This window comes from Lissotriton vulgaris, chromosome 2_2 (assembly GCF_964263255.1).
Source record: "Lissotriton vulgaris chromosome 2_2, aLisVul1.2, whole genome shotgun sequence".
Taxonomy (NCBI): domain Eukaryota; kingdom Metazoa; phylum Chordata; class Amphibia; order Caudata; family Salamandridae; genus Lissotriton; species Lissotriton vulgaris.
This window is the reverse complement of record NC_141688.1, coordinates 44795737-44820472: the sequence shown is the minus strand read 5'-3', so window position 1 is coordinate 44820472 and position 24736 is coordinate 44795737. Positions and strand designations below refer to the sequence as shown.

The 24736-nt window shown below is 44.9% G+C and overlaps 1 protein-coding gene across 2 annotated transcripts in view; it reads left to right on the top strand.

Annotated features, from left to right (window-relative positions):
- Nucleotides 1-24464, top strand: part of INSYN1 (inhibitory synaptic factor 1) — a 325708-nt gene extending 301244 nt beyond the window's left edge. For both annotated transcript variants that reach the window (XM_086959265.1, XM_086959266.1), the window contains exon 3: nucleotides 23188-24464. In XM_086959265.1, the coding sequence (XP_086815391.1) occupies nucleotides 23188-23904 (717 nt within the window). In that variant the 3' untranslated portion in view covers nucleotides 23905-24464. The remainder of the gene's footprint in view (nucleotides 1-23187) is intronic.
- The last annotated feature ends 272 nt before the right edge of the window (nucleotides 24465-24736 follow it).

Here is a 24736-nt window from a genome sequence, read left to right as displayed (position 1 = left end):
CATGCAGTCCGCACTCCTTCCGCTGAGCCCCCATGCTTGAATCGCTCTTATGCTGTTTGCACTCCTTCCGCTGAGCCCCCATGCTTGAATCTCTCTCATGCAGTCCGGACTCCTTCCGCTGAGCCCCCATACTTGAATCTATCTCCTGCAGTTCGCACTCCTTCCGCTGAGCCCCCATGCTTGAATCTCTCTCATGCAGTCCGCACTCCTTCCGCTGAGCCCCCATGCTTGAATCTCTCTTATGCTGTTTGCACTCCTTCCACTGAGCCCCCTTACTTGAATCTCTCTCATGCAGTCCGCACTCCTTCCGCTGAGCCCCCATACTTGAATCTCTCTCATGCAGTCCGCACTCCTTCCACTGAGCCCCCTTACTTGAATCTCTCTCATGCAGTCCGCACTCCTTCCGCTGAGCCCCCATGCTTGAATCTCTCTTATGCTGTCCGCACTCCTTCCACTGAGCCCCCATGCTTGAATCTCTCTCATGCAGTCCGCACTCCTTCCGCTGAGCCCCATGCTTGAATCTCTCACATGCAGTCCGCACTCCTTCCACTGAGCCCCCTTACTTGAATCTCTCTCATGCAGTCCGCACTCCTTCCGCTGAGCCCCCATGCTTGAATCTCTCTTATGCTGTCCGCACTCCTTCCACTGAGCCCTCATGCTTGAATCTCTCTCATGCAGTCCGCACTCCTTCCGCTGAGCCCCCATGCTTGAATCTCTCTCATGCAGTCCGCACTCCTTCCGCTGAGCCCCCATGCTTGAATCTCTCTTATGCTGTCCGCACTCCTTCCACTGAGCCCCCATGCTTGAATCTCTCTCATGCAGTCCGCACTCCTTCTGCTGAGCCCCCATGCTTGAATCTCTCTTATGCTGTCCGCGGTCCTTCCGCTGAGCCCCCATGCTTGAATCTCTCTTATGCTGTCCGCACTCCTTCCACTGAGCCCCCATGCTTGAATCTCTCTCATGCAGTCCGCACTCCTTCCGCTGAGCCCCCATGCTTGAATCTCTCTGATGCTGTTCGCACTCCTTCCGCTGAGCCCCCATGCTTGAATCTCTGTCATGCAGTCCGCACTCCTTCCGCTAAGCCCCCATGCTTGAATCTCTCTCATGCAGTCCGCACTCCTCCCGCTGAGCCCCCATGCTTGAATCTCTCTTATGCTGTTCGCACTCCTTCCGCTGAGCCCCCATGCTTGAATCTCTGTCATGCAGTCCGCACTCCTTCCGCTGAGCCCCCATACTTGAATCTCTCTCATGCAGTCCACACTCCTTCCACTGAGCCCCCCATACTTGAATCACTCTCCTGCAGTCCGCACTCCTTCCGCTGAGCCCCCATACTTGAATCTATCTCCTGCAGGCCACTGTGCTTCCTCCCAGCCCCCTCTATACCTGAATATCTCTTTTGCAATTCGTAGTTTCCTTTCTTTTCAGGTCCCACCATGCCTGACGGTCTCCCTTTACACCTCTCTGTGCAATTATCTTTGAAGATGTTTTTTAATTAAAGGAATAAACGAGCGCAGTGGGGCCCCAGTCCACTGATGGGATGAGGCCTCCTGATGCACTTCCCTCCTCTGTTTTACTGCAGTCACAGCTTCGCTTCAGTGGGGGAAGATTTTCCAAAGGCGCATAATTTCATCTTTCACTCTCCCTACCTGTAATTTGCCCATTTTCTCTCCATGTGCTCTCTCTCTCTCTCTGGCACTTTATTATTTTCTTGCCTTTTTTCATCCCGCCCCCTCTTGCTTTTTTCTTTTCTTTACCCACCCCCCACGTGTGTACCCCCTCTACTCTGCAGCCTCTAATCCATCCCTCTCTGCCCATCTCTGAGTTGTATACTTTTATATACTCGGATATCTGTCTCTTGTCCATCCTTCTGTCTATTCACGGTGTGCGCCCTGAATATTGAAATCACAATATCAATGGAACACGTTATTGAGGAACGAATATTGATAGAAAAATATTGTCAGGTTAATCTAGATGATTTATACTTAATTCAACATATCTGCACCTCCCTGGTTCATATATCTTCAAGGTATGTAGATGTGGAGTTAGGAATAGTAAACCTATATTTCCCTATATGCTCTTATCTTTCAATATTGTCTCCCTCAGAGAATGGCCTCTGTATTCCTGTACTGGCCTGGCTTTTTGGCTACTGCACCCGGTGCGACAATCTATTGTGGCCCCCTCCATCCCCCATGACCACCATCCCCATGGATTCCTTCACTGTTGTCCCCCAACAGTGCCCCTCATATCTCCATAGCCTCTCCCTCACATACATTACATCTGTTTTATAGGGCTACACACACATCATACAGAGACAATGAATTGTACGTGTGTAAATCAGACTTTAGGTCATACTACATAAGATAAGGTGTAGGAATGAAATGTCATTCATACTAGTAGGTAGTATATTGCTCCCTCCCGACCCACCTCCGCCTGACCCAGGACCACCTTGCCTTCAGGAAACAGCTCAAGACCTGGCTGTTCGAGCAGTAGCAGACCCCCCCTCCCCTAGCGCCTTGAGACCCTCCGGGTGAGTAGCGCGCTATACAAATGCCTTGATTGATTGATTGATTGATTATTGTAAGATTGTTTGGTCTGGAGAAGCACAAACTCAGAACTTAAAACGTACAACAGTAATTGCGGTTGGCTTTGCTAATAGGAATGTATTTCTACTCAAACAAGTTCTTTTTAGCAACATTAGAATAGTGGAAAACTGTGTGGGATAACACAATGTACTTACCTCTACCATGCCGTTTGCATTCCTCTTTGATGAGAGTTCATAGGTCACTGTGCTATAGTAGAATTGTACTTATGAACTGCAACTAACGAAAGGATCTCTGTGACAAAAGCAGGAACATACTGAGCTAGCCACATAATATTACAGTCCTGTGATCTGCGTGGTACATTTTCTTTGCAGCAGGCATATTAACTTACCGCATACATTAATGTTCTACCCTTCTTTAAGATGAGCCAATACTGCCACTAGACACAACCCCAATCTCTCTTTTACAAAAACATTAATCGTCAGAGTTATTTTGAAAGTGTTATTGTTGCCTGAAAACCGCGGGACACACAAGGTACTCTGCAGCAGGTGCTTTTAAACCCTTAAGTTATATCTTAACACAGCGCCCCATGAGCTCAACACTAGGTGAGCTTGGGTTCTTGCACCAGATATTGTTAGAGTTGATATTCAGTCGCTCTTGACAGCCATTTTGTCCCATTAAATACAAGTGCCCCCTACACCCGCGCTGTCCCCTTGAACAGTAATTTCTAGATCTTTTTTTCGCCTTATCATTCGCTGTCTCTTTAACGGGTGTCTTTCTGAATTTCTTTGCCTTTTGCCGTTTGACACAGGGAGGTTTAGAAAGCAGAAAATAACCTAATTTCCATGTAAATTCTTTGCTTCCTGCCTCGGTTTCGTGTCAGAACAGAAATGCCAAGAATGAAATCTCTGAAGCCGGCTGGCAGGATTAGAGAGTATTACACCTGTCACTCCCCTGAGGCCATGGCCAGCACAATGCAGGGGGTGAGAGTGCTTCTGGCAAGGAGCCCTGGCGGGCGCTTCCCGACAGCCCATGCGCCAACCGGTGTCTGATTGGTCAGACTTATTGATGGGATTGTACCGAAATGACCACTAGATGACCCTTTGACTCCCATCCATCAGCTCCACTTCCGTTTCCTGTGCCTTTGTTACATCAATTTCTCTGCAGTGATGTTTGTATAAAATAAATAAATAAATGAATATGTGCATAGGGGCTCTTTGGTTTTTCTCAGGGGCATGTCCCTGGCGCTGCTAAGCGTGGGTATTGCCGAATACGATGGCTGCTTAATTTTTATTCCATCTCTCGTCCCCCTCCTTTTACCTCCTTCTACCCCCCTAGATTTACTCTTTCTTTATCTCACTTCCTGTTTCTTTATATCAATCACACAGAGTTTTTTCTCCTTGCGTTCTCCTTTTGTCACGTTTTATGCTTTTTTCCATTTTGCTTTGGGTGAAAGTCCACTGATAAAAAATAGGTCCTGGTCAGCAAAACTAAACGTATGTTGGTGTCAATATAGTAGCGTAAATCTACTCAAAACGCAATGGAGTGCTGTACAGAGTGCTGGTGCACACTCTCGGTAACCACCTGCACAAATTAAGCACTGTATCTATGAAAGTAGACATGATGTGCAGTTCTGATATGCTGCAGGTATTTGGCATGTGAGCTGGCAATTATTTGTTTTGATTTGAGCTTTGTGCAGTACTGTTGGACAGAACCCCAGAGTAGTAGATTTCTCCACTGCCGGTATGTAGATTCCCTCGTTTCCATGCTCAGCAGATTAGGATGGAGGGCGTTCAGACAGGGAGGGCGTCAGATTTGGGGGCTTTGGCACACGAACAAACATTTCCTTCAGGAGATGCTGACACAAATGGCAGCTGGGTCTGGTGGCTGAATGGACTAATGCGTCCACTGTAGGGACGTATGTGCGACCTCCTGGTCTCGAGTACAAGGCCACTCAGCCTTTCATCCTTTTGAAGCCGATAAAATGAGTACCGTTGAGTGACAATAAACATCTGTTATTCAGTGACAAGATACCCTTGGGTGAATGTACACTTTACCAATACACATGTTATGTTAAATGTAGTACACCAGTGGAGATGCCAAAATAAGATCCTCAATATAAGATGAGTTAAGTCAGAATCCGGATGAGAACATTACTTGAACACTCTGATGGCAAGCTTGGTCCTCTGCATCAAGAGGCTGTGTTGGAGGAACCACCTCCCACGACAGCCCAGAGGGACGCCCGGGGTACCGACGGACAGAGCGGTGCCCTGTTTTACCTGAGCTGTATGCCAGGTGAGGTGGGATTTTCTCTCCTGCATCATTGCCAGGAGAAGGAGAGATTCACTGGATTGCAGGTGATATCTGTTTTCTTCCTTTTGATATATGTTGGTGTATGTCTTCAAAGCAGTAGCGTTTTGGTCCTGAAGAAGCAGCTGGATACTATGTTGGTCTTGTCAGTCTGCAGAAACATGTCGACCTCTTTTTTCCATCAGTGGTTATTTGTTTAGACCACCTACGCACTCATGTTTTTATTTTAGGAGTGAAGTGATTCTTTAATAAATTATTCTTTTTCACTTCCCTACCTAACTTTACATTTCACATTTCACTTTTGCACACTGCACCTCACTAGTTCTAGCACTGCTTCCAGTCACCATACAACTTTTTTTTGATTTTTTTCCCCCTCATTTTAGTACTATGCAGGTGTGATTAGGTTTTTAACAACTGACCAGTCCACTGTGAGTACCTTACTTTTGTCTCTGAGGGTGACAGTTCCCAGATGATGAAGGGCGGAATCGGATGTTGACTGATGGGAATTTTCTCCTAAAGAGTTGAGTGGTCCCATGGTTGTTTTCTTTTTCATACACTAGTAGTTCATGTTTGTTGTTCTTTTGAGGCACTCTTTAGGGTTTTACTTAGTTAATTTTGACTCCGTGCTACCCTTTTGTTGTAACTGTTCCTAGGGATAGTAGCATTTTGGGTCATTAAACTGTCCCTGCAGACCCTCCCCCCGAGTTTTTTGACTGTGTTGGAGGAGGGCCTGTCTTCTAGTGCCCTCCCTATGCCTGCATTATATATCTCCTAGAATGCCTAAAGGGAGCACACAATATACTGTCTTATTTTTGGAAAAGAGCTAAACAAACCATATATACTCGATGCTGGTAGGTCGACTAGGTTCAACGACCAAATCCACCTTTTCTTAACACCTTAGCGGCTTTGGAACGTCCAGCTCCAGTGCTGAACGTTCCATTGCGCAGGTGCAGTTGGAACGTCCAACGGCCGACGGCAGCACTCCCGAGGTAGTGGTGCCATCGGCCGCTGGTATAGGCGCAGCACTTAAGAGGTTAAGCATTTCAAAGACACTTGCAGAGACCAACAGGAAAAAAAACATAAATAGATACCCAAGTCATGAAGTAAAATTTCACCCAACCTTTGTTGGCCAAGAGAAAAGTATCAGGTGTCGGGATTTGTTACCAGCTAGGCCTGCAGAAAAGAAACAATTCTTAAGGTCATCTAAAGACTAGGCTCTCCCTGGTCCTCTGCCACCTGACAACAGCAGCCCTTAGGCAACAAATTTTACATTGTAATCAGAAAAAAATCAGACGTGATCAGTTTGCAAATTTTGACTCATAAGTTGTAAACCAGCCACCCTCAGGGACTTTCTGTTAACTGCATATGGCCGCCAAAGGTTAAAAAAGGTACTGCATAAAAAAGTCCCTTATAAATGTCAAGTGGCCATTAAAAATGTATCAAAAAGCCTCTGAGCTAAGAACCTTAAACAGAGTGTTTCTATCGTGTTCATAAACCAGCTCCAAGTAGTAACAAGCACTGCGTGCCAGTTTGGCGAGAACATATTTACAACAAGGGGTGGTGAGGGACAGAGTCTCTGAATTAAGCAGAAAGCTCTCACCCAGTCAAGAGATCAGGGCTAGATCCAACACCGTTTTTTAGCTCACTGCACCATCCCAGTTTCAGAACCTGACTGTATGCAAATTAGTCTGTTCCTGTCCCAGTGCATGATGGGAACAGGGCAAACCAAACTACAAAAGCCAATTCTTACACTGGGAAGGAAACAAGCTCCCGGGGACCGGTTTCTGGCATTACAGCCGTCTTCGGCCCGGTTTGCTTGAATCCTGATGGTGCAATGAGCAAGGGTCTCACATCTGAGAATACCCTTCCACGCTTAGGGTGGACAAAAATATTTACAACAAGGGGTGGTGAGGGACAGAGTCTCTGAATTAAGCAGAAAGCTCTCACCCAGTCAAGAGATCAGGGCTAGATCCAACACCGTTTTTTAGCTCACTGCACCATCCCAGTTTCAGAACCTGACTGTATGCAAATTAGTCTGTTCCTGTCCCAGTGCATGATGGGAACAGGGCAAACCAAACTACAAAAGCCAATTCTTACACTGGGAAGGAAACAAGCTCCCGGGGACCGGTTTCTGGCATTACAGCCGTCTTCGGCCCGGTTTGCTTGAATCCTGATGGTGCAATGAGCAAGGGTCTCACATCTGAGAATACCCTTCCACGCTTAGGGTGGACAAAAATATTTACAACAAGGGGTGGTGAGGGACAGAGTCTCTGAATTAAGCAGAAAGCTCTCACCCAGTCAAGTTTGGCGAGAACAGCGCTGATTCCTCATGAGTGTAAATGCACAATGGCTAACCCCTGAGACAAGCTAAGAAACTGGGACCTGTCCTCCTCAACAACCTGGTCAATGTTGTGCAGCATGAGAGGTAAAGAGAAAACTCTTTTCACAAACAAAATTTCAAAGAATCCAATCTGCTATGTAAAATCTCCAATCGACAACTACATTTGGGTTAGTTTGTTTATTGCAAACTCTGAAATGGCTTGATGTACGCTAATCTAAGCATTATAGTATAAAAATACAAAGTAAAAAGGATGAAACCAAATCTCCGGAACTGGTTTGCCCTATGTAACAAAAAGAAGATGTCTAGTTCGGGTACAGCCACCTATGTTATCAAATACAAAAATCTGCATTGGATTGCATCAAAATTCCAATTTGAAACCCCTACAAGTCCCTAACTACCTCTAAACTACCTTAAAATGGAAATCCTGACCTAAGGAAAGTTCAGTAAAGATGGAAAAGGTGTCAGCCATCAGAGTCTTCCAAGGAAGTAACTCTAATCGGGTCATGTAGCATACAGCAACAGAAGCCAACGATGAGGTCTGTACCTCAAGGCGCCCTAAAACAAAGTGTCAGCTGCACATAACTATGTTACAACTTAAGCAATTGCTAAATGAAGGCGCCTCCCACAGTTCTATTAGTATTTTCCCATTACTCTAGCATCCTCTCTCTGCCTTCATCTTCACTCCTTGAGATATTTTGTACGTCCTTGGTGCCTTCTCCTTCTCCCACGAGAACTTGTTCCCATTTGATATCCCTTTTCTTCTTCTCGTGTCTCTCTATTCACTAGGAACAATAACTCTCTCTCTCAACTGATTAAGGCTTGTGCACCTGCAGCGAGAACACAAGATACATGCAACATTTCCAATTGCAAGCAGAATAGGAATTCAAACGCTTGGATAAAAAACACTTTGGAAATGTATTTCAGGCCTACAGGTAGGCTAAATTAACAATGCACAGGTTACAATATGTGCGCCCTTCTATAAGCAAATAAGCCATACCTTTGGAATATATTTTAACAAGCATAAGTGGCAAATCGTAAAATATTAGTGTCATAAGTAAAATATTAAACTAAATTAGCAAAACACATTTAGATTTATCCCCTAAGTATTCATGGACATTTTTGTCAGTTATGTTTCTGAAGGACACATGGTTTATGTTACTCATGAGGATACTTTGACATCTCATACTCTTTCTTTTTTTCCAAGTATTAGACACATAGGGGCAGATTTATGTTAACTGGCGCATCCCGAGGGATGCGCCAGTTAACATGCGCCACAGTGCGCCACAGCTACGCCACCCATGGTGCGCCGCATTTATGATGCGGCGCACCATGGGGCAAAAACGGCACAGATGCGTCACGCATCTGTGCCGTAAAAGTGACGCATTGCTGGAGTTGCGTCACAAGCGCGACGCAGCTCCAGCAATGCTCTGTGGGGGCCTATTCTTTCAATGCTGCCTCAAGCCTTACGCCTGCTTCAAGCAGGCGCAGGGTTTTGACGCAGCATTGCCCTGAAAGTGACTGAGTGAAATCTCATAGATTTCACTCAGCCACTTTCAAAAGGCGTTCCTGCGCAGGAACGCCCCCCCCCCTGCGCAGGAACACCTCCTCATGGCGCAGTGCTGTACAACGTGACGCATCTCCTAGATGCGTCACGTTGTAAATAGGGAGCAGGGATGTGCCACGTTTCCGCGTCGTTGCGTCACGCAACAGCGGCGTAAACGTGGCGCAAGCCCTTCATAAATCTGCCCCACAGAATAAATGCTAGCGCAGACTACTGGTGATTATAACACACTCATACTCTCAATTCAACAAGGGAGCCTCAACTACTCTCCTCCAAAGCCACCATTTCACACCTCCCAAAATCCCTACAGGCATCTAGAAGCACTGGGGCTGGTACAGGTGATCTTTCTCTGCAAAAATCCAAGCATCTCCCACCTGCAAGGTACGTTTCACAAATCCTGGCCCTTGTAAGGTTGGCAAAGGATTCAGAGCAGTTCTTTTACATTGTCTTCTCATCGGAAACTTTCTCAAATCCACACAGGCTGCACGGCCCAGCTTTACACATGCTGCTACTTCTAGATATTCCTCCCACCCCTTCCTTCCAGGCATGATCGATATCATAGCACACATTATTAGGTCCAGGGTTTATGCAGTTATTAAATGCCTCCAAGTAGAAATCTAGAGCCCTTGCAGCTGTACACATTTTATCTTCAACTAATAACCTAGTCAGAGAGTCAGTTTCAAGGTTCAGAAATGTGGTCCTGTGAGTCTCACTGTAAAGCGGTCAGAAGTCATCCATACACTTCCTTTGGGCAGCAGGTCCATCAATGAGAGTCTAGCGACATCCCAAGTACATATCCCACCAGCCCTGTAAGTGGTAGACTTGTATCGTGCCTTGCTGCCAAACAGCATCATTGGCAACTCTCATCGTGACAAGTGTATCACAGAGGACCGTCTCCACAGTAATCTACTGAAACACTTTACTCGGGGGTGGTGTAGAAGGCAAAGCCATGACTCTACTGCGCTTCTAGACTAAAGTAACAGGTTTGAAAATACTGTTGAGATACCGTCTGAACCATGAGCTGATGGAAGAAGGTTTCCTGACTGATTTCTTCTCTATGCCGCTGTTAGTTTGAGCACCAAGGAGGCCGGGAGCACTCTGTTAGCAGATGCAGTGTGCAGAGTCACAGCATAGCTACAGCCCAGACCACAACAATTGGATTATTTGGCTTATGTAGAGCGAATGCAGCAAGGACATAGGCAGTGCAAGCTTCCTCAGCCCTTCAACCTTCCTCTGCCTTCAAATTAGAAGAGTTCTCCCACCATGGACCAGCCTATGAAATCTACTGGATTCTGAGACTAAGCATACTAGGTCAGACAGTTGGGCAAGAATGACAGACAACAGATGGTGTATTCAGAGCTTTAGGTATGGCTCATACATTATTAACAGCCACCATATCTCCGTGAATCATGCCATTTTCTGTGCCAATTGCAAAAAACACAGTTGATGGAGAGAATGCAGAACAATGTCTTACATTCACCCCAGTACAAAGATCTGGGCCTAAATCCATCGTTTTTTTGCACTCCACACCACCCTAGGTCAAACAATCTTCTGAGCCAAAGCAAGATCTTTCGACTCAAGCCAGTCCCTTCAAGAGCATAGCTCCATCAGTAGCCTAGAAGGTCACTTCCACCTGATTGGGAAGAGGATAGAGGACAGGGGGAGAGGATAAAGGCCTTTCAAGTCATTGCACCATATGCACTATTGGAGCTAGCATCTAAAACCCGTCCCATGCTGTCTGTGCTGGAAGACTGATCCTTTTTCCCCAGTTTGCAACAACAGGACCATTAAGATGAATAAGCCAATAGTTCAAGTGAAAGATAACGAAAAAAGCCTGTTCGATTATACTCTTTAACAGAGAATAGATGCATGACTGAGACGCTGGGCAAGGGACATGTGGAATCTGACTATATCCAAGACCAATAAATTGTAAGTCTTGGTGCCACGGAGAAGTTTATACTTGTCAGAGACAATTTTTTTCTTCATATCGGGCCAGAGCTGTCCTGCTTATGTGACCTACTAATGTCCACAGTTACTTGCTTCGAGGTACCTTCACTGCTATCTTAGGGAAAACAAACTGAGATCATGCCTAGCTCTGTGACTTCTGAAGCTTTGACCACCCCAAAACCATGTCTGCTACAGGTTTCGACCGTCAATAAGTATTATACTGAAAGCGGGTAAAGTGAAGGCAGAATTAAATGTAAGAATCTATGAGAAATCAGGTATTTGGTTGAGTGGGATGAAATCCTACTTAAGCAACAACCATAAACCTTTTCAGGCTGAAACACGAAAACCTACAAAATTAACCTGGTAGCTTGGCACAAAAGCTTAACTTAGAGCCAATATGTAAAGTATCTATGTAGTACTTAAACAGTAATAAAGTGAAAACACAGCACAAGAAAAATCCCACACCAATTGAGAAAAATAGAGTACATTTTAATAAATTATTTGACATCAAAACAACAAAACTCTAATCAGTAGAACCAAAGTCATGAATTTTTAAACTATGAGATAAAAAATTGTGCCTCAAAGATCACAGTGCCAAATCAATACAAATATTTACAATAAAAAAAAGATCAAAGCACCAACCGTGTACATCGAGTCATGCAAGACAGGGGCAAAGTTAAAAGTTATGGCCAACTGTGATGGAGCCCCGTTGGGATACTTAGAGTGGATTGGGCCAGGTCTCCACTTACCTTCGGCTTAGAAGAAATTGTGAAGAAAAATGTTTGAGAAGGTAAAGTTCATCGGGGCAAAGAAGCAGGTGGTGTCCAAGGAGAAGGCATCATTGTCGGGGAGCCGCTGGGCGAAGTCACTGTGAAGAGTTCCATGTTCTGACTTAATCTGGGCCTGGTCTCCGCTTACCTTCGGCTTAGAAGAAATTGTGAAGAAAAATGTTTGAGAAGGTGAAGTTCATCCACAGTTCATCAACCATTGGTGCAGCGGTCGATGTGTGGGCTCCTCTCGCCGCCTGTTACTCCGCGAGAAAGAAACCTTCTGCACCCTGGTTCTCGGAGCCCCTTAGGCTCATGAGACAAGGGTGCAGGAAGCAAGAAAGGCTTTGGCGAACAAGTTGGAATCTGAAGGAGAGGGATAAACACAAGTTACTCCTTAAGGAGTACAAGCTGGAGATCATCAGAATTAAGCAAGAGTACTTTGCTAACCTGACTATGACTCTCTCCTCTCCCAGAGATCTTTTTAAAATAGTGGATTCGCTCTGTATGTTACAGACACAGGACCCTGTTGCAGGCTCTCAAGAATTCTGTGACAAGATCGCTGGATTCTTTCATTCCAAGATTGCGGACATCTACCAGGATCTGGAAGTACAAAGATCGGTTACCCCTCCCCCTCCGGTTCCCCTTACTCCGCTTCTGAAGGAGGTCTCTTCCATCACCCCTAAGAGTCTGGTTGAGTTTCCGCCTTTATCCTATCAGGAGCTTGACCTGCTTTTAAGTAAGATAAGGTCGGGATCCCCATTGGATCCATGTCCCCTTAAAGTCCTGAAGGAATGTAGAGACTCCCTGCTCCCTCTTCTACTCGACATCATGAATAGGGCCATGAGAGAGGGCATTTTTCCATCTCAATGGAAAAATGCGGTAGTCAAGCCTCTATTAAAGAAACCAACTCTTGATCCTGAGGTGCTCAAGAATTATCGCCCCATTTCTTTGCTCCCAGCACCTGATAAGATGCTGAAGACACATCTCAATCAACATCTGGAGGCATTTCTTGACTCCTCTGATCTTTTGGATCAATCCCAGCATGGATTGAGGAAACACCACAGTACCGAGTCTGCCCTGACAGTCGTACTGAATAACATCCGTATGGAGGTAGACTAGGGACATTCCACCGTCCTGGTCCTTTTAAATCTCACGGCCACCTTCGACACCCTGTCCCCCTCGGTGCTAACATGTCGCCTGAGGGAGATAGGGGTGGAGGGAGCGGCCCTGAGTCTGCTGGCCTCCTTTCTTGACCAGAGGGTACAGAGGGTGAAGCTGTGAGACTTTTTATCTCCATCCCTACCTCTGCAATGTGGGGTCCCTCAGGGGTCGGCATTAAGTCCGACCCTGTTTATCATCTATGTGACCCCACTTGCCAAGTTGGTTAGATCTTTTGGGATGGAGGTAGTCTCTATGCAGACGACACGCAGATTCTGGTGTCCCTCTCTCACCCTGATGGCTCGTCCCCGTGCAACTTTAGGAACTCCATGGAAGCAGTGTCACAATGGATGGCTTACAACTCATTGAAGTTGAACGGGGAGAAAACGGAAATTTTTGTGTTCGGCCCAAACAATAACATCTGGTCACCTGAATGGTGGCCGCCTTCGCTAGGGTCTTGTCCTACCCCCACGGAATCAGCGCGAAATCTGGGAGTAATGATCGAACCGGCCCTCTCCATGACTTTGCAGGTAAATAGAACTGACGCTACCTGCTTGGGGATCATCAAAAACTTAGGAAAATAAAACATTACCTGTCCCCCCAGGCGATGAAGAAAGTTGTAGTTGCTCTTGTCGCTTCGCGACTCGACTATTGTAACGCCCTATACATCGGCATGAATAAGAGCCTAACACAGCGTCTACAGACCGCCCAGAATGCGGCTGCTAAATTCGTTTTGGATGCTTCCAGATTAGCGTCATCAACGGCTGCCAGGAAAGCCTTACATTGGCTTCCCATTGAAGCGAAGATCACTTTTTAGGTGCTCTGCCTGACTCATAGTGTACTCTCTGGCAATGGTCCTGTAGGGGTCAAGAAACTGCTGGCCCCCTACGTTTCGGGCAGACGCCTACGTTCTTCCTCAAGGAATTTGTTGGTGGTACCTCGTTTCCGCAAGAGCAGATGGGGCGGTAGGGCCTTTTCTACAATCGCTCCAAAATTATGGAATTCCCTCCCAGGTGAAATTAAAACTCAGCCCTCTTTTCTGTGTTTCCGAAAAGCATTAAAAACCTGGCTGTTTGCAAGGGCGTACTTGTAGTTATTTTTTATTATTGATTTTCAGAATTTTTCTGTTAGGCGCCTTGATGTCTTCGGGCTAAGTCGCGCGCTATGAGACCCTTTTCATTCATTCATTCATTCATTCATTCATTCATTCATTCATTCATTCATTCATTCATTCAATCTCTTGGGCCCACATGCATCAAAGTAAAAACCGGTCGCAACGGGCAGATTCTCAGAATCCGCTCCTTTGCTGCCACCGGTATTTTTGCATTTGGGATGCATCATCCCAAATCAAAAATCGCAATTTAAGTAATCTCTAAATTGCGATTACTTAAAGTGCGATTTCATTTAAGGATTCTCAAATTGAGATTCCTTAAATGCACTGCATTAAAGTAAAATAAATTGCTAATAGGGGGAGCAAATTATCATGAAGTTGAACTTCATGGTAATTTACAAAAACTTTGAAAAATGCACTAACGTGCATTTTTAAAAGTTCCATTTTAAACACACACATGCCCTTGGAGCATGTGTGTGTGCAAGATGTACTCATATGCAGATTTCAAGGGTGTAACAGGGTGTCCTTTCAACACCATGGCACCTTTGAAATTGCATTCTCAATTTTCAATTTTCTAATTGAGAATCGAAAATAGAGAATGTCTTCCCATTCATTCCTATGCCTATAGGCCCATAGGAATGAATTGGGAGGTATTCCTTAATTGCGACTGGCAAATTGCGAGTCACAATTAAGGAATGTTTAGAAATCGCTATTATTTAAGCGATTTCTACATGTATAGACATTTGCTATTCCTTATTAACGAATCCTTATTTTTCGCTAATAAGGAATCGCAAATGGCATTGTTGATGCATGTGCCAGTTGGATGGCAAAATAAGTGTTGCAGGTCCAATAGTAGTATTTAATATACTTGCCCTGGGTATGGGTTGTTCTAATTTTTTTGCAGTACGTTTTGCTTATTCTCCTTATTTTTCTGTCCTCTCTTTTGCCTTTTTCTGCTTGTTCCCACCGTTTCAAGAGCTGGCTTTTCGAAAGAGACCTAACACCCCAGTGCCAGATACCTCCCGGGGAGACAGTGCTGAGCTCTACAAATGCTGATTGATTGACTAGGCACATATAAGAAAATTAAATATGCCAATCAGGTGTACACCAGTTTTACTATGTTGTAGGGAGTTGATTAGCAGTGGTAAAGTGCAGAGTCCTAAGGCCAACCAAAACAAATTCATCAAAACAGGAGGGGAGGAAGCTCGACATCGTGATGGCCGCACGGTAGCTCGGCTCCGCCAGCCTCCCTGCCAAAACTCATCTATCCTGCCGCCATCCTGCCCAACAACGATAACATTTTATAGATGAAGGTCTGCTGATACTTACCACCCATCCTGGTGGCTCCGGCGTTCAGTGGGCCCGCAGCGGCGTCCTCCCAGGAAGTGCGGCCTCCGTGGGGTGGAGACCGGGGCCTTGCCTTCAGCGAGTAGCCGGCGAGACGGTGTCGATGGCGGCCTAGGGTGGAGGATGGAGGCCGGCCGGAAGAGGCCGTTGAGCGAAAAAGCCGGAGGCAACTGAACGCGCCTGGGACTACCGTCCGGTGATCCAGAGGTGAGGTGCGGCAAGTTGTGTGTGGGGGACACCGTGTTGGTGGCTCCCTCCCTTGTTGCCTTGCCCGGCCATTCCGAACTTCATCGCTCGGTGGCGGAGAGTGGCTCCAGCGGAGCGGTGGCGCCGGCGGGTCCCTCTCTTCTGGTGGCCCTCATTTCTGCATCAAGTTTGCTGTTTGGATGCTTGAGGGGGATCCCGCGGGGCCCTGCTTGTGAGCCCGCCCCAGGAGTTGGTTCCGAAAAGACGGCGCTGTATTCGCAAAATGGCGGCTGATGCCGTATGCTGTGAAACGCCCCGGGATGTCGATGCAGGGCCTCTGTACTGTGCTGGGGCCTGCACTGGGGAGCGTGAAACCACGATTGGCGACGTCCTATGAGCGCTGAAGATTTGGCAAGTGACCTTGGCCCGGGATTCTTGTGTGCAAGACAATGTGGTGTCCGCCATTGCTCCCGAGCCATCCCTCAGAGATGCGGATGGGCCCGAGGTGGTTGCTGTTTGTTTCCCGCATTTTGGTGGGGGTAGCGATGTCTTGGTTCGCATGCCTGTAGATTTGCTGATGATCATTGGCACTGGTGTACATGACTGCCGTAAACAGCTTTTGCATTACCGTCGGCGGAGGAGATCCCATGGGTTGCTTCCATTGGCCGTTCAGCGGCTGCTCCACGGCCTTTTCTCTCCGCTTTGTTTTATGCCCGCTACTTCGACATACATCGCGGCGATAGCTAAGAAAGGACTGGGGTGAGCCCGGTTCTTAATCCGGAGGACTGCTGTTCGGTGCACGGAGTTATGGATTGCCCCAAATTGAGATAATTTGTCGATTCCTTAATATGTATGGCTACCTAAAACATGGCAGTTTCGTTTTGGGCTGCACTAATTGTTTGTATGGGCGGGGGGTGGGGGCCGTGCGCCTTGATACATGGGATCCTCTCCCCTGGCTTTCTTTTTCCCTTTTTATCCGTTTTCTTTCCCTTTCCCTATTTTATCTCATTCTATATTTCGGGCTCATGTTTAGGGCAACAGGCACGCTGCTGGGAGGGGTAGGCCATAGCCTTTTGCAGGGGTGCAGGGTGGGGCGGGTGGATTGGGGACTATTAGATAGTTACTTGTTTCTATGGCTCTTTTGTGTCCTTTTCTTGGGTCTCCATGACTGTGCGTGATTCCCGCGGGGTGAGTGCCTGGGGGGGGAGGATTGGGTATTCCTATATAATATGGTACTTTCAGGTTCTGCTTATCCTGACTTAGCCGCCCCGCCCCTAAGAATGTTTGCTGTCTGGATTGTTGATCGCCATTATCGCCGTGGGGCGGGTACAGTAACGTGGAGTCCCCTTTTCCTTTTTTTTAGTATTTTCGTTTTCTTTTACTCTCCGGGTTGGGCTGTATAATGATTGCAACTTTATCCGTCTCACTGATAATTTGACTATTATGAGAGTAATGTTCTGCTTGTCTTTGGGCACATGAGGTTGCAGGTGGACACTGACCGAAGAAGAATTGCAAGGGCATCTATGGCTTGAACGCTTTGGACTATTCTGATGACAGATCTATGGATTCCCTATTATAATGTTGTTGGTTCTGTTCCCCGCCATGTGCACCAGGACGATTATTATACAACCGATCCTTTATTCTTTTAACATAAAATTAACCTTCTGTGATCGTGCGTCGGGGGGTTACCCTCAGTTAGCATTATGGACTCGCAGCACTGTGTAGTATTACGTAACCACTCCGTACTTTATATTGATATTGGTGCTTTCCAGTTTGTTCTGTGGCCGGCCTCTGGGTTGTAGGCCCGTATTTGTATGCAACCATCTACACAAATAAAGGTTTTCAAAAATTAAAAAAAAAAAAACAGGAGGGGAGAAGGCAAAACGTTTGGGGGAAGACCGCTCTAAGGCTGACAGGTCTAACAGTATGTATGTATTTAGGTGTATGGTATTTCTATTGCATGTATCTAGACAAAAGATAGTGGAGCACTGTACATGGTCAAAGACAAGCATAAAGTCAATGAGTAAGAGGAGATGGAGTTAGGCTGAGGGTGAGTAATTTTTTGTGATGTAATACTGAAATATGGACAGTGATGTGGGCTGCCCTGCATGAAAGTGGCATTTCTGGGAAAAGTACAGTTTCTATAAAATATGTCAATTTTGCTCAATTAAAGGCTTTTATGTAAATATATCGGACTTTAAAATATTCTACCTTCCAATACCCTATATTATCAGTACTTATCCTATTCCTATCTTACCTCAACTAGGAACACCCCATATTAGTGGCTACTGCTATCAGTGCAAAACTTGAGTACACTAATGCACACGACGTCCACCTGCCAGTCATCAAAACTTACTTCTCAAACATATGCTGAAATCTATACATTAAATGTATGAAATTAAATACATCTAAGTGCCATAAATCACACAGTTTCTTTTTCGCTCCAAAAGTCCTTTTTATTGACTTAGGGCAATACATTATTTTAGTTATTTACTTCCAACGTTTTTTAGTGGTATTTGGCGTTTCCTGCATCCTATGTATTTATACGTCTCCTTTTATCTAATTGATACATGAAAACATTTATGTACAAAAAAACAATTATATGTAAAACATATACATGAATATAACATTTACACACACCCAAAAGTAACTGGACAAAATATTTTACACAATATTTGACAAGACTCGCTAAACAGCTATGTTTCACTCACATGTTGTTTTTGCACAAACTAATTTGTCAAAGCGTTTTTGTAGACCTATACTATTTGAAAACAACAGTATATACTGGGACCAAGTGTGCCTGGGTCCTCAGCATGTCTTAATTCCAAGGTCCTGTATAGGGTTGGAGATTATTTGCACAAGATATTGTAAGGGAACATAAAAGTTTCCACTTGATTGCCTGAACTGGGTCAGAGTCTCTTTATCCTATCTTGCTCCGAGCCTCTAACTATTCACTGCCAACACGTTTCGATCTTATGTGGATGGGACCTGACTCTCCTTGTCATAAAGGTCTTCTTCAGTGCTGTTTCCTATTTCTGATAGGACTTCTTTTTTACCCGGTTGTCACTTCGGTGCACCCACACTACTGCTTTCTGCCAGGCTTTTTTAGGGGTTCTGTTCTTCCAGTTATTCGGTTTTGAAAGGTTTTGGATCTGTGAAATCTGTCCTTCCAATATTCGCACTTTTGTTGGTACTTTTGCTTCCGTATTTTATTTCCGTAAAGTTGGAGGAGCTCTCCTTTCCAAAAACGGCTTTCTCGATTCTATGGCGTCCTCGTAGTCCTTTTTGAACGCCGGAAATTACTTATGATCTATACATTGGTTTCCCTCAAATGTATCATGGGAAATGCCCCAAAATTCAGTGATACACACCTGGATACTGTCTTTGCTTAATGGACAATGGCATCCCTGACATAAGTGACATTCTCCATGCTCCAAGTAATCCAATGGGAGTTAGACATTCCAGGGTGGACAGACTACAGATACTAAAAGAGCTCACTAACCTTGTAAAGGCAACTGAGCAGGATTCCGCAGAGTACCCCAAACAAATCTTTTGTGAACTTATGCATGCCCACCATGGCTAGACATGATTCACCATAGGGCTATGTGATTATACACTCTGATTTTAATCAAATCAAACAAATTGAGATCCCAGTTTGCTTTTTGTCATGTGCCCCAGCATTATGTGTCATTGTGATCCCACTGTATATTCATGGGGATCTGGCACACCTTTCTATACCTGTAGGCTTTGGTGTAATTATCAAACATGTTGCTCCACTGGTCGTATGGTCCTTTGATTTTCGATTGGCAGTGTACTGAAGGAGCTAGAATCAGCACAAAAAACGTATCTTACAGTAAAACCAATTTGACTGCACAAAAACAACAGAGAGGGTGGTCTCTAAACCATCAAGGTTTATTAGCAGATTAATCAAAGGTAAAAATATTAATCTTTAGTAAACCTATATATCAAATAGCCTTGTATATAAAATCTATTATTCAATCTGAAGTTATATAATTATATATAATATAATCTAGATATCAATGCAAATCATAACAATGTAAAGTATGCAGAACAAAGTTACTATTATAAAGGAACTTCATTCTAAATAAGCATCAAGAATATAAAGAGGAAATTCTTGTATGAGGAAGGTGTCAGTCTGAAGTGAACCAAATTAAGGTTCATGGGGTAAACTGAAAGTGTCAAGAGTCAAGCTTAAGAACCAAAGGTAGAAGCATCAGCAGAGATAGGGGAAGGTCTTCCTTTTAAAAATTGTTTAGTTAACGTGCGCACTGCATAAGCTAATGTGCACATTACGAATATTTCACATGCAGCTTCTGTAAGTGTATATTTTGCCATATGTTTATAAACAAATTAGTGTTTTAACACAAATTAACATACGGTTAGTAGTGATTATGAAGCACTAAATTCTGCTCCCCAAGTGGCTTCATAGAGTCTATATGCTGAGTTTTATCAAGTGAACTTAACTTAGTTAACCTTGAGAAAGACAGATTAAAAAGAGCAAGCAGTGATCAGACTGTCTGCTTTGGTGTCATAGGCATGAGCAGTTCGATGATCTACTGTAGGAGAATGTGCAGCACAATGTACATGGAAGCACACTCCCTATACATAGTACATACAGGCAGAATGAGCACCAGGGGTGTATTATAGAAAGTGCTCCAGGGAGACAAGCATGTGTGCCCACTTTGTGCGTCCTTGGGGCACTTTGGTATTACAGAAGGGGCTGCAGCCGCTTGTCTATTGCACAGACGGCGCTGGCGGATATGTAGCACCAGCACTATCTCAAGAATACATTCCCCGGGAGTCTCTTTACTGCTGCATCCGCGCCGAATTATAGATGCTGGTGCAATGAAGTGTGGCTCAATGGATATAGCGGCAAAGCCTGATGCAGAGGGCTGGCCCGGGACCAGGGTTCAATTCCCCGCCTCGGCGGGTCTTGGGCTCAAAATTCCACTGACCTGATAATTCTCGCCTCTGTGCCTATTCCAATCATGGAGTCCCACTCTGCAACTCTGGGCAATAGCTTGCTTAATCTCCACAACGGCCCCCACAACGCTAAGGATGCCTGGCCTCCACCCTGGGGGTGCCCAGGAGTGGACGCCTCACAGGGAAAGCCAGGATGGGTTCCACAGCGCTATTCGTACAAGCGCCTTGAGACCTTCGCGGGTGAGTAGTGCGCTATACAAGTATCAATTTACATTTACAATGGCAAATAATCTGTCAGGAGGTGCACTAAAAGTGAGGCCCAAAAAGATGGTGCTATGTCAGTGCGTTCCCTGATGGCAGCCCTCTGATAGGGGCAAGAGGGTACCATGGACCACCCCAGACATCCCCTTGCAGGTGGGTGCAGTCACTCACTGCAACCGTCTGCAAGGAAATCTTTAATTCCTTTTAAAAGTGCAAGCGATTTGTTACCTGTACGTTTATACATGAAGCTGCTTAAAAGCAGCTGCTCTGTATATCACTTGAATGCTCTGCCCCCAGGGCACAATTTCCCTGTTTGTGCATGGCGCACCTATTTAAAGGTGCACTGTGGCGCAGACAGGAAAAGTGTGCCCTGTCTGTAATAATATAACAAAAGGGGATGCCTAAACTGATATGACAATTTCAAAACATTAAATGGCTTCCAAAGAAGAAAAACTAATTTCAACCAGGGTTTGCTAATTAATAGCTATTTATTCCATCATAATGAAAAAATGCAACACATGGATATATTTAAAAAAAGTTACATATGTATAATAAAAGTGAATTGGACACAGCACGATAAAACACACACTTGCACTAGTCAGGCATATCACAGTCACTCAACTCACATACATGCATTCATACAAGACTCAACACAATCTAGAAAAACAAATGTACCAATGTGAGAATTATAGAAGAAGGAACAGGACTGCTTTCTTAGTCAAACTAAGATAACAAAGCTTTTCTAAAAGATAGTACACTCCACAAATGTAGTCACTGTGATAATTATCAAAGAACATTTCATCAAAGATGTGTACTCAAAATTGAACTCAAATGTGGTATAAATCAACACTTGAATTTACAAAAGCAGACTATTAGACAGAGGCCTACGCGTTTCGAATCCTTATAGTTAAATAGAAAATCTAGTATGTATTCAATATCATGTTTAAGTGTTCAAGGCCATTTCTTTAATAGCGCATTTGGAGTTTTATGTTTAAAGATTCCATAGAAACCGTGGGCAACGGGAAGTGGGAAGCAGGGAACTAAAGAGAAGGAGATGAAAAATAGGGGGCGGAGATTACTCATTTCATTGACTTTTTTTATTTTGAGGGATAAGTATTTCTTATTTGCTCATGATATGGTGACATGCTGGGATGTTCAATGTGGGGGAGCCCAAACTTCAAGTTTCTGTGAACTTAAATGAATTTGACTGATTTGTTAGGAGTCATACTTCTGTTTAGTGTCACTGTACAGCTTCATGAAACGAATGGAATTCCATCACATGTCTTCAAAATGATTACAAAAACAATTGTACCAGTTGGAAATTACTATATGTCATTGAACTCCCTGAAATCTATGAACCTCTTAAGAATGAAAATGGTGTACTTGTCTGGGTGAATTGTTCAAAAGCCTTTATGTCATATGGTCAGCTTGTAATACATTTTCTAAACAATCATTATCTCGGACAAAGTAGTGGGAAGGGTACAGTTGGGACAGGGTGTGAGGCAAGTAATGTTAAAATTGGATTAGGTATGAGATCAAATCGATCAGATGCCAGAAAGAGGATTAAAACTGGCGCAGAAAGGACCAACTCACAATATATTGTGGAGGAATGATACCAACTGAGTTCCACTGAAAGATGCAGCCAGGTGCCTACTAAAGAGATTGTGGTAAAGCATAGGTATCCCACAGGACCTGGGGACAACCTGTGTGAGACACACCTCTCATACAGATTGTCTCGTGCTGTCTAGAGACATCAAATCATTACAATATTCAGATCTGAGAGTAGACTGAGTTTGGACTGACATATTTTTTATATGATGCCTTTTTTTACTTTATAACTAATGTGTCTTAATATCCTCTGAATATGTTTTTCTTCCCCTTCCTGCCTGTCTTCACCTCAGCCTTCTTTCTCTGTTTGTTCTCTCAGTTTTCCACCTCATCCTCATCATCCCTCTTTCTGATTCTTTCACAGCCTCTTTCCTTTTTCTTCCCAGCCTCAATATTTCTCTCTTAGCTTTGCTTGACTTCACCATTCTCTCCTATTCCGCCCCCTCATTTAGCCTTTTATTCACTCTTAGACTAATATAGTCCACTTTGAGCTCCACGCGAGGTAATCTTCTGGACTTTCTTCAAGAAATAAGGGAGAACTGGCCTTCTCTGTATCACAGGCTTGGCAGGTTAATTGTTTCCATTTTCCTGTGGTATCCCATAGACAAATGCAAAACCCATTTAAAGCAGTTCTTCCAGTATGATGGCTTGGGGTCCGCTCAAGGGCTGGACCACTGCTCATCTCAGTGGGTCAGGCAAGCAGTTACGCCGCTTGCGGCAGCCATCTGCTGTGACTGTAGTCAGCAGCTGGTACTTAGTAGTAGTTTCAGCGGCTGATTGATCCAGAAAGGGGTGGGAACTCAGCTTGATTCAGGTAATGATGTAGTCCCACTTTCTACCACCACAGTCAGCAGCTGTTAAGCAGAAGTACTAGCTGGTGGTAACAGTCATGTCAGCAGATAAACAGAGGCCACAATTCTTACGCTTCAATAGTACACAGTGCTCTGCACTTACACTCACCATCAAATACAGCGCACAATGGGCTTTGCATGGATGGGTTGGTTGGTATGGGGGAACAGGAAATGAAACCTGGTTCTTAAGGAGGACTAGATGAGATCAATATCTGACATCGTATTGACTTACCCTTTCTTATTCTTCCTCAGGTGGTGGGTCAGATTGACCAGCTAACGTCAGACTTTGAATTCGACATGGAGCCAGATGACTGGACCACAGCCACGGTCAGCAGCACATCGAGCAGCGAGAAGGGCGGGTTCCTCTTTGATCTCAGCCACCTAGATTTCATGAGCTCTGACATCCTTTCTGACAGCTGGGAGTTCTGTTCTTTTCTGGAGGCCTCCACTCCATCGGACTCGGGTGATGGTTCAGGGGAGCAGCCGGGTCGCCCACCTGACTACCGACTAATGAACGGGGGATTGATCCCTAATGGGCCTGGGGTGGAGACCCCTGACTCCTCCAGTGAGGAGACCTTCAGCTCTATCCCCAACCATCGGCCTCCACAGAGGACTGCAGGCACTCGGGAGCGCGTACGCTTCAGTGATAAAGTGCTTTACCATGCTCTTTGTTGTGATGATGATGAGGAGGACCCTGATCGGGATGCAAGTAATGATCAGGTAGTGGAGGCACCACTGAGATGCTGGGACAAGCAAGGCGTGGCAGCTTCACCTGGCATCCCTGTTGCCACTTCCAAGCTGCTACGGCCTGCCTCAAAACAAATCCATGTCACCGGAGGGGTCCCTTACGTCACCAGTGGTCAGAGGAAGGTGACAAAGAACAGCAGCACGCAAACAGTCTTGGACAAGAGTACCCAGACGGTGCTGCCATATGTATCAGATAAACAGAAAGCAAAAGGCAAAAATTGAAGTCAAAAGAACACACACAAAAAACGAATTTATTAATATATGAACTTGCAGTTTAAAAATATTTAATTCATTTAAAAATTGGAAAAAGTATGTAACTACCTAATGTCACTTTTTTGAGGCTCAGGGAATTTTATGGTTTTACTGAATGGAAGATAAGGAAACAAAAATGTATGAATAGTCTATAGGATAAAGTTCTATGGTGCTGCAAAAGACCCCTCCAACCATGAGTCTACCGGGGCTCTAGACTGAGTGCAGTGGTGGTCTGGTATTCAAGTGGTGTGCTTCTGTGGGGTGAACGGTTGCCCTCTGCCGCTTCATCACAACCAGGATTTCCAGCAGCAGGCACATAACAAGAGGTGGGCAAGCCTGGCATGCAAAGGTGCTGGTTATGTTTTCCTAAGGTATTTCGACTGGACCTCTGCGGCCTCTCTGCATGGGATCCCGCACTCTTTGTCTCACATTGAGAATATGCTGTTGTCTTTTTTTTGTAGAATTGCAGATGCTGTTAGAACGTCTTAAAAATAAAGAAATATGCGCCCTTATCATACATATATCAACAAGTCTTGGATCTTGGATTTAACTGATTGGTGGTCTCAATGGTTTAGCAAGGTGTCTAGTAATGAGTTATATGCTACTGGATGGGGATAGACAATTTCGAAGAGGGTTCTCAACATTTTATTGAAATCAGGTGCCTAACAATACCTATGCAGTGTTTCAGAGGTTACTGTACTAAACTCCTCACCAAGCTACACAGATAAAACTAGTGGTACTCCAATCGACAATCACGTTTTGCAAATCCGAACAAGGAGTCCTGATGGTGCAGATCCAGAGA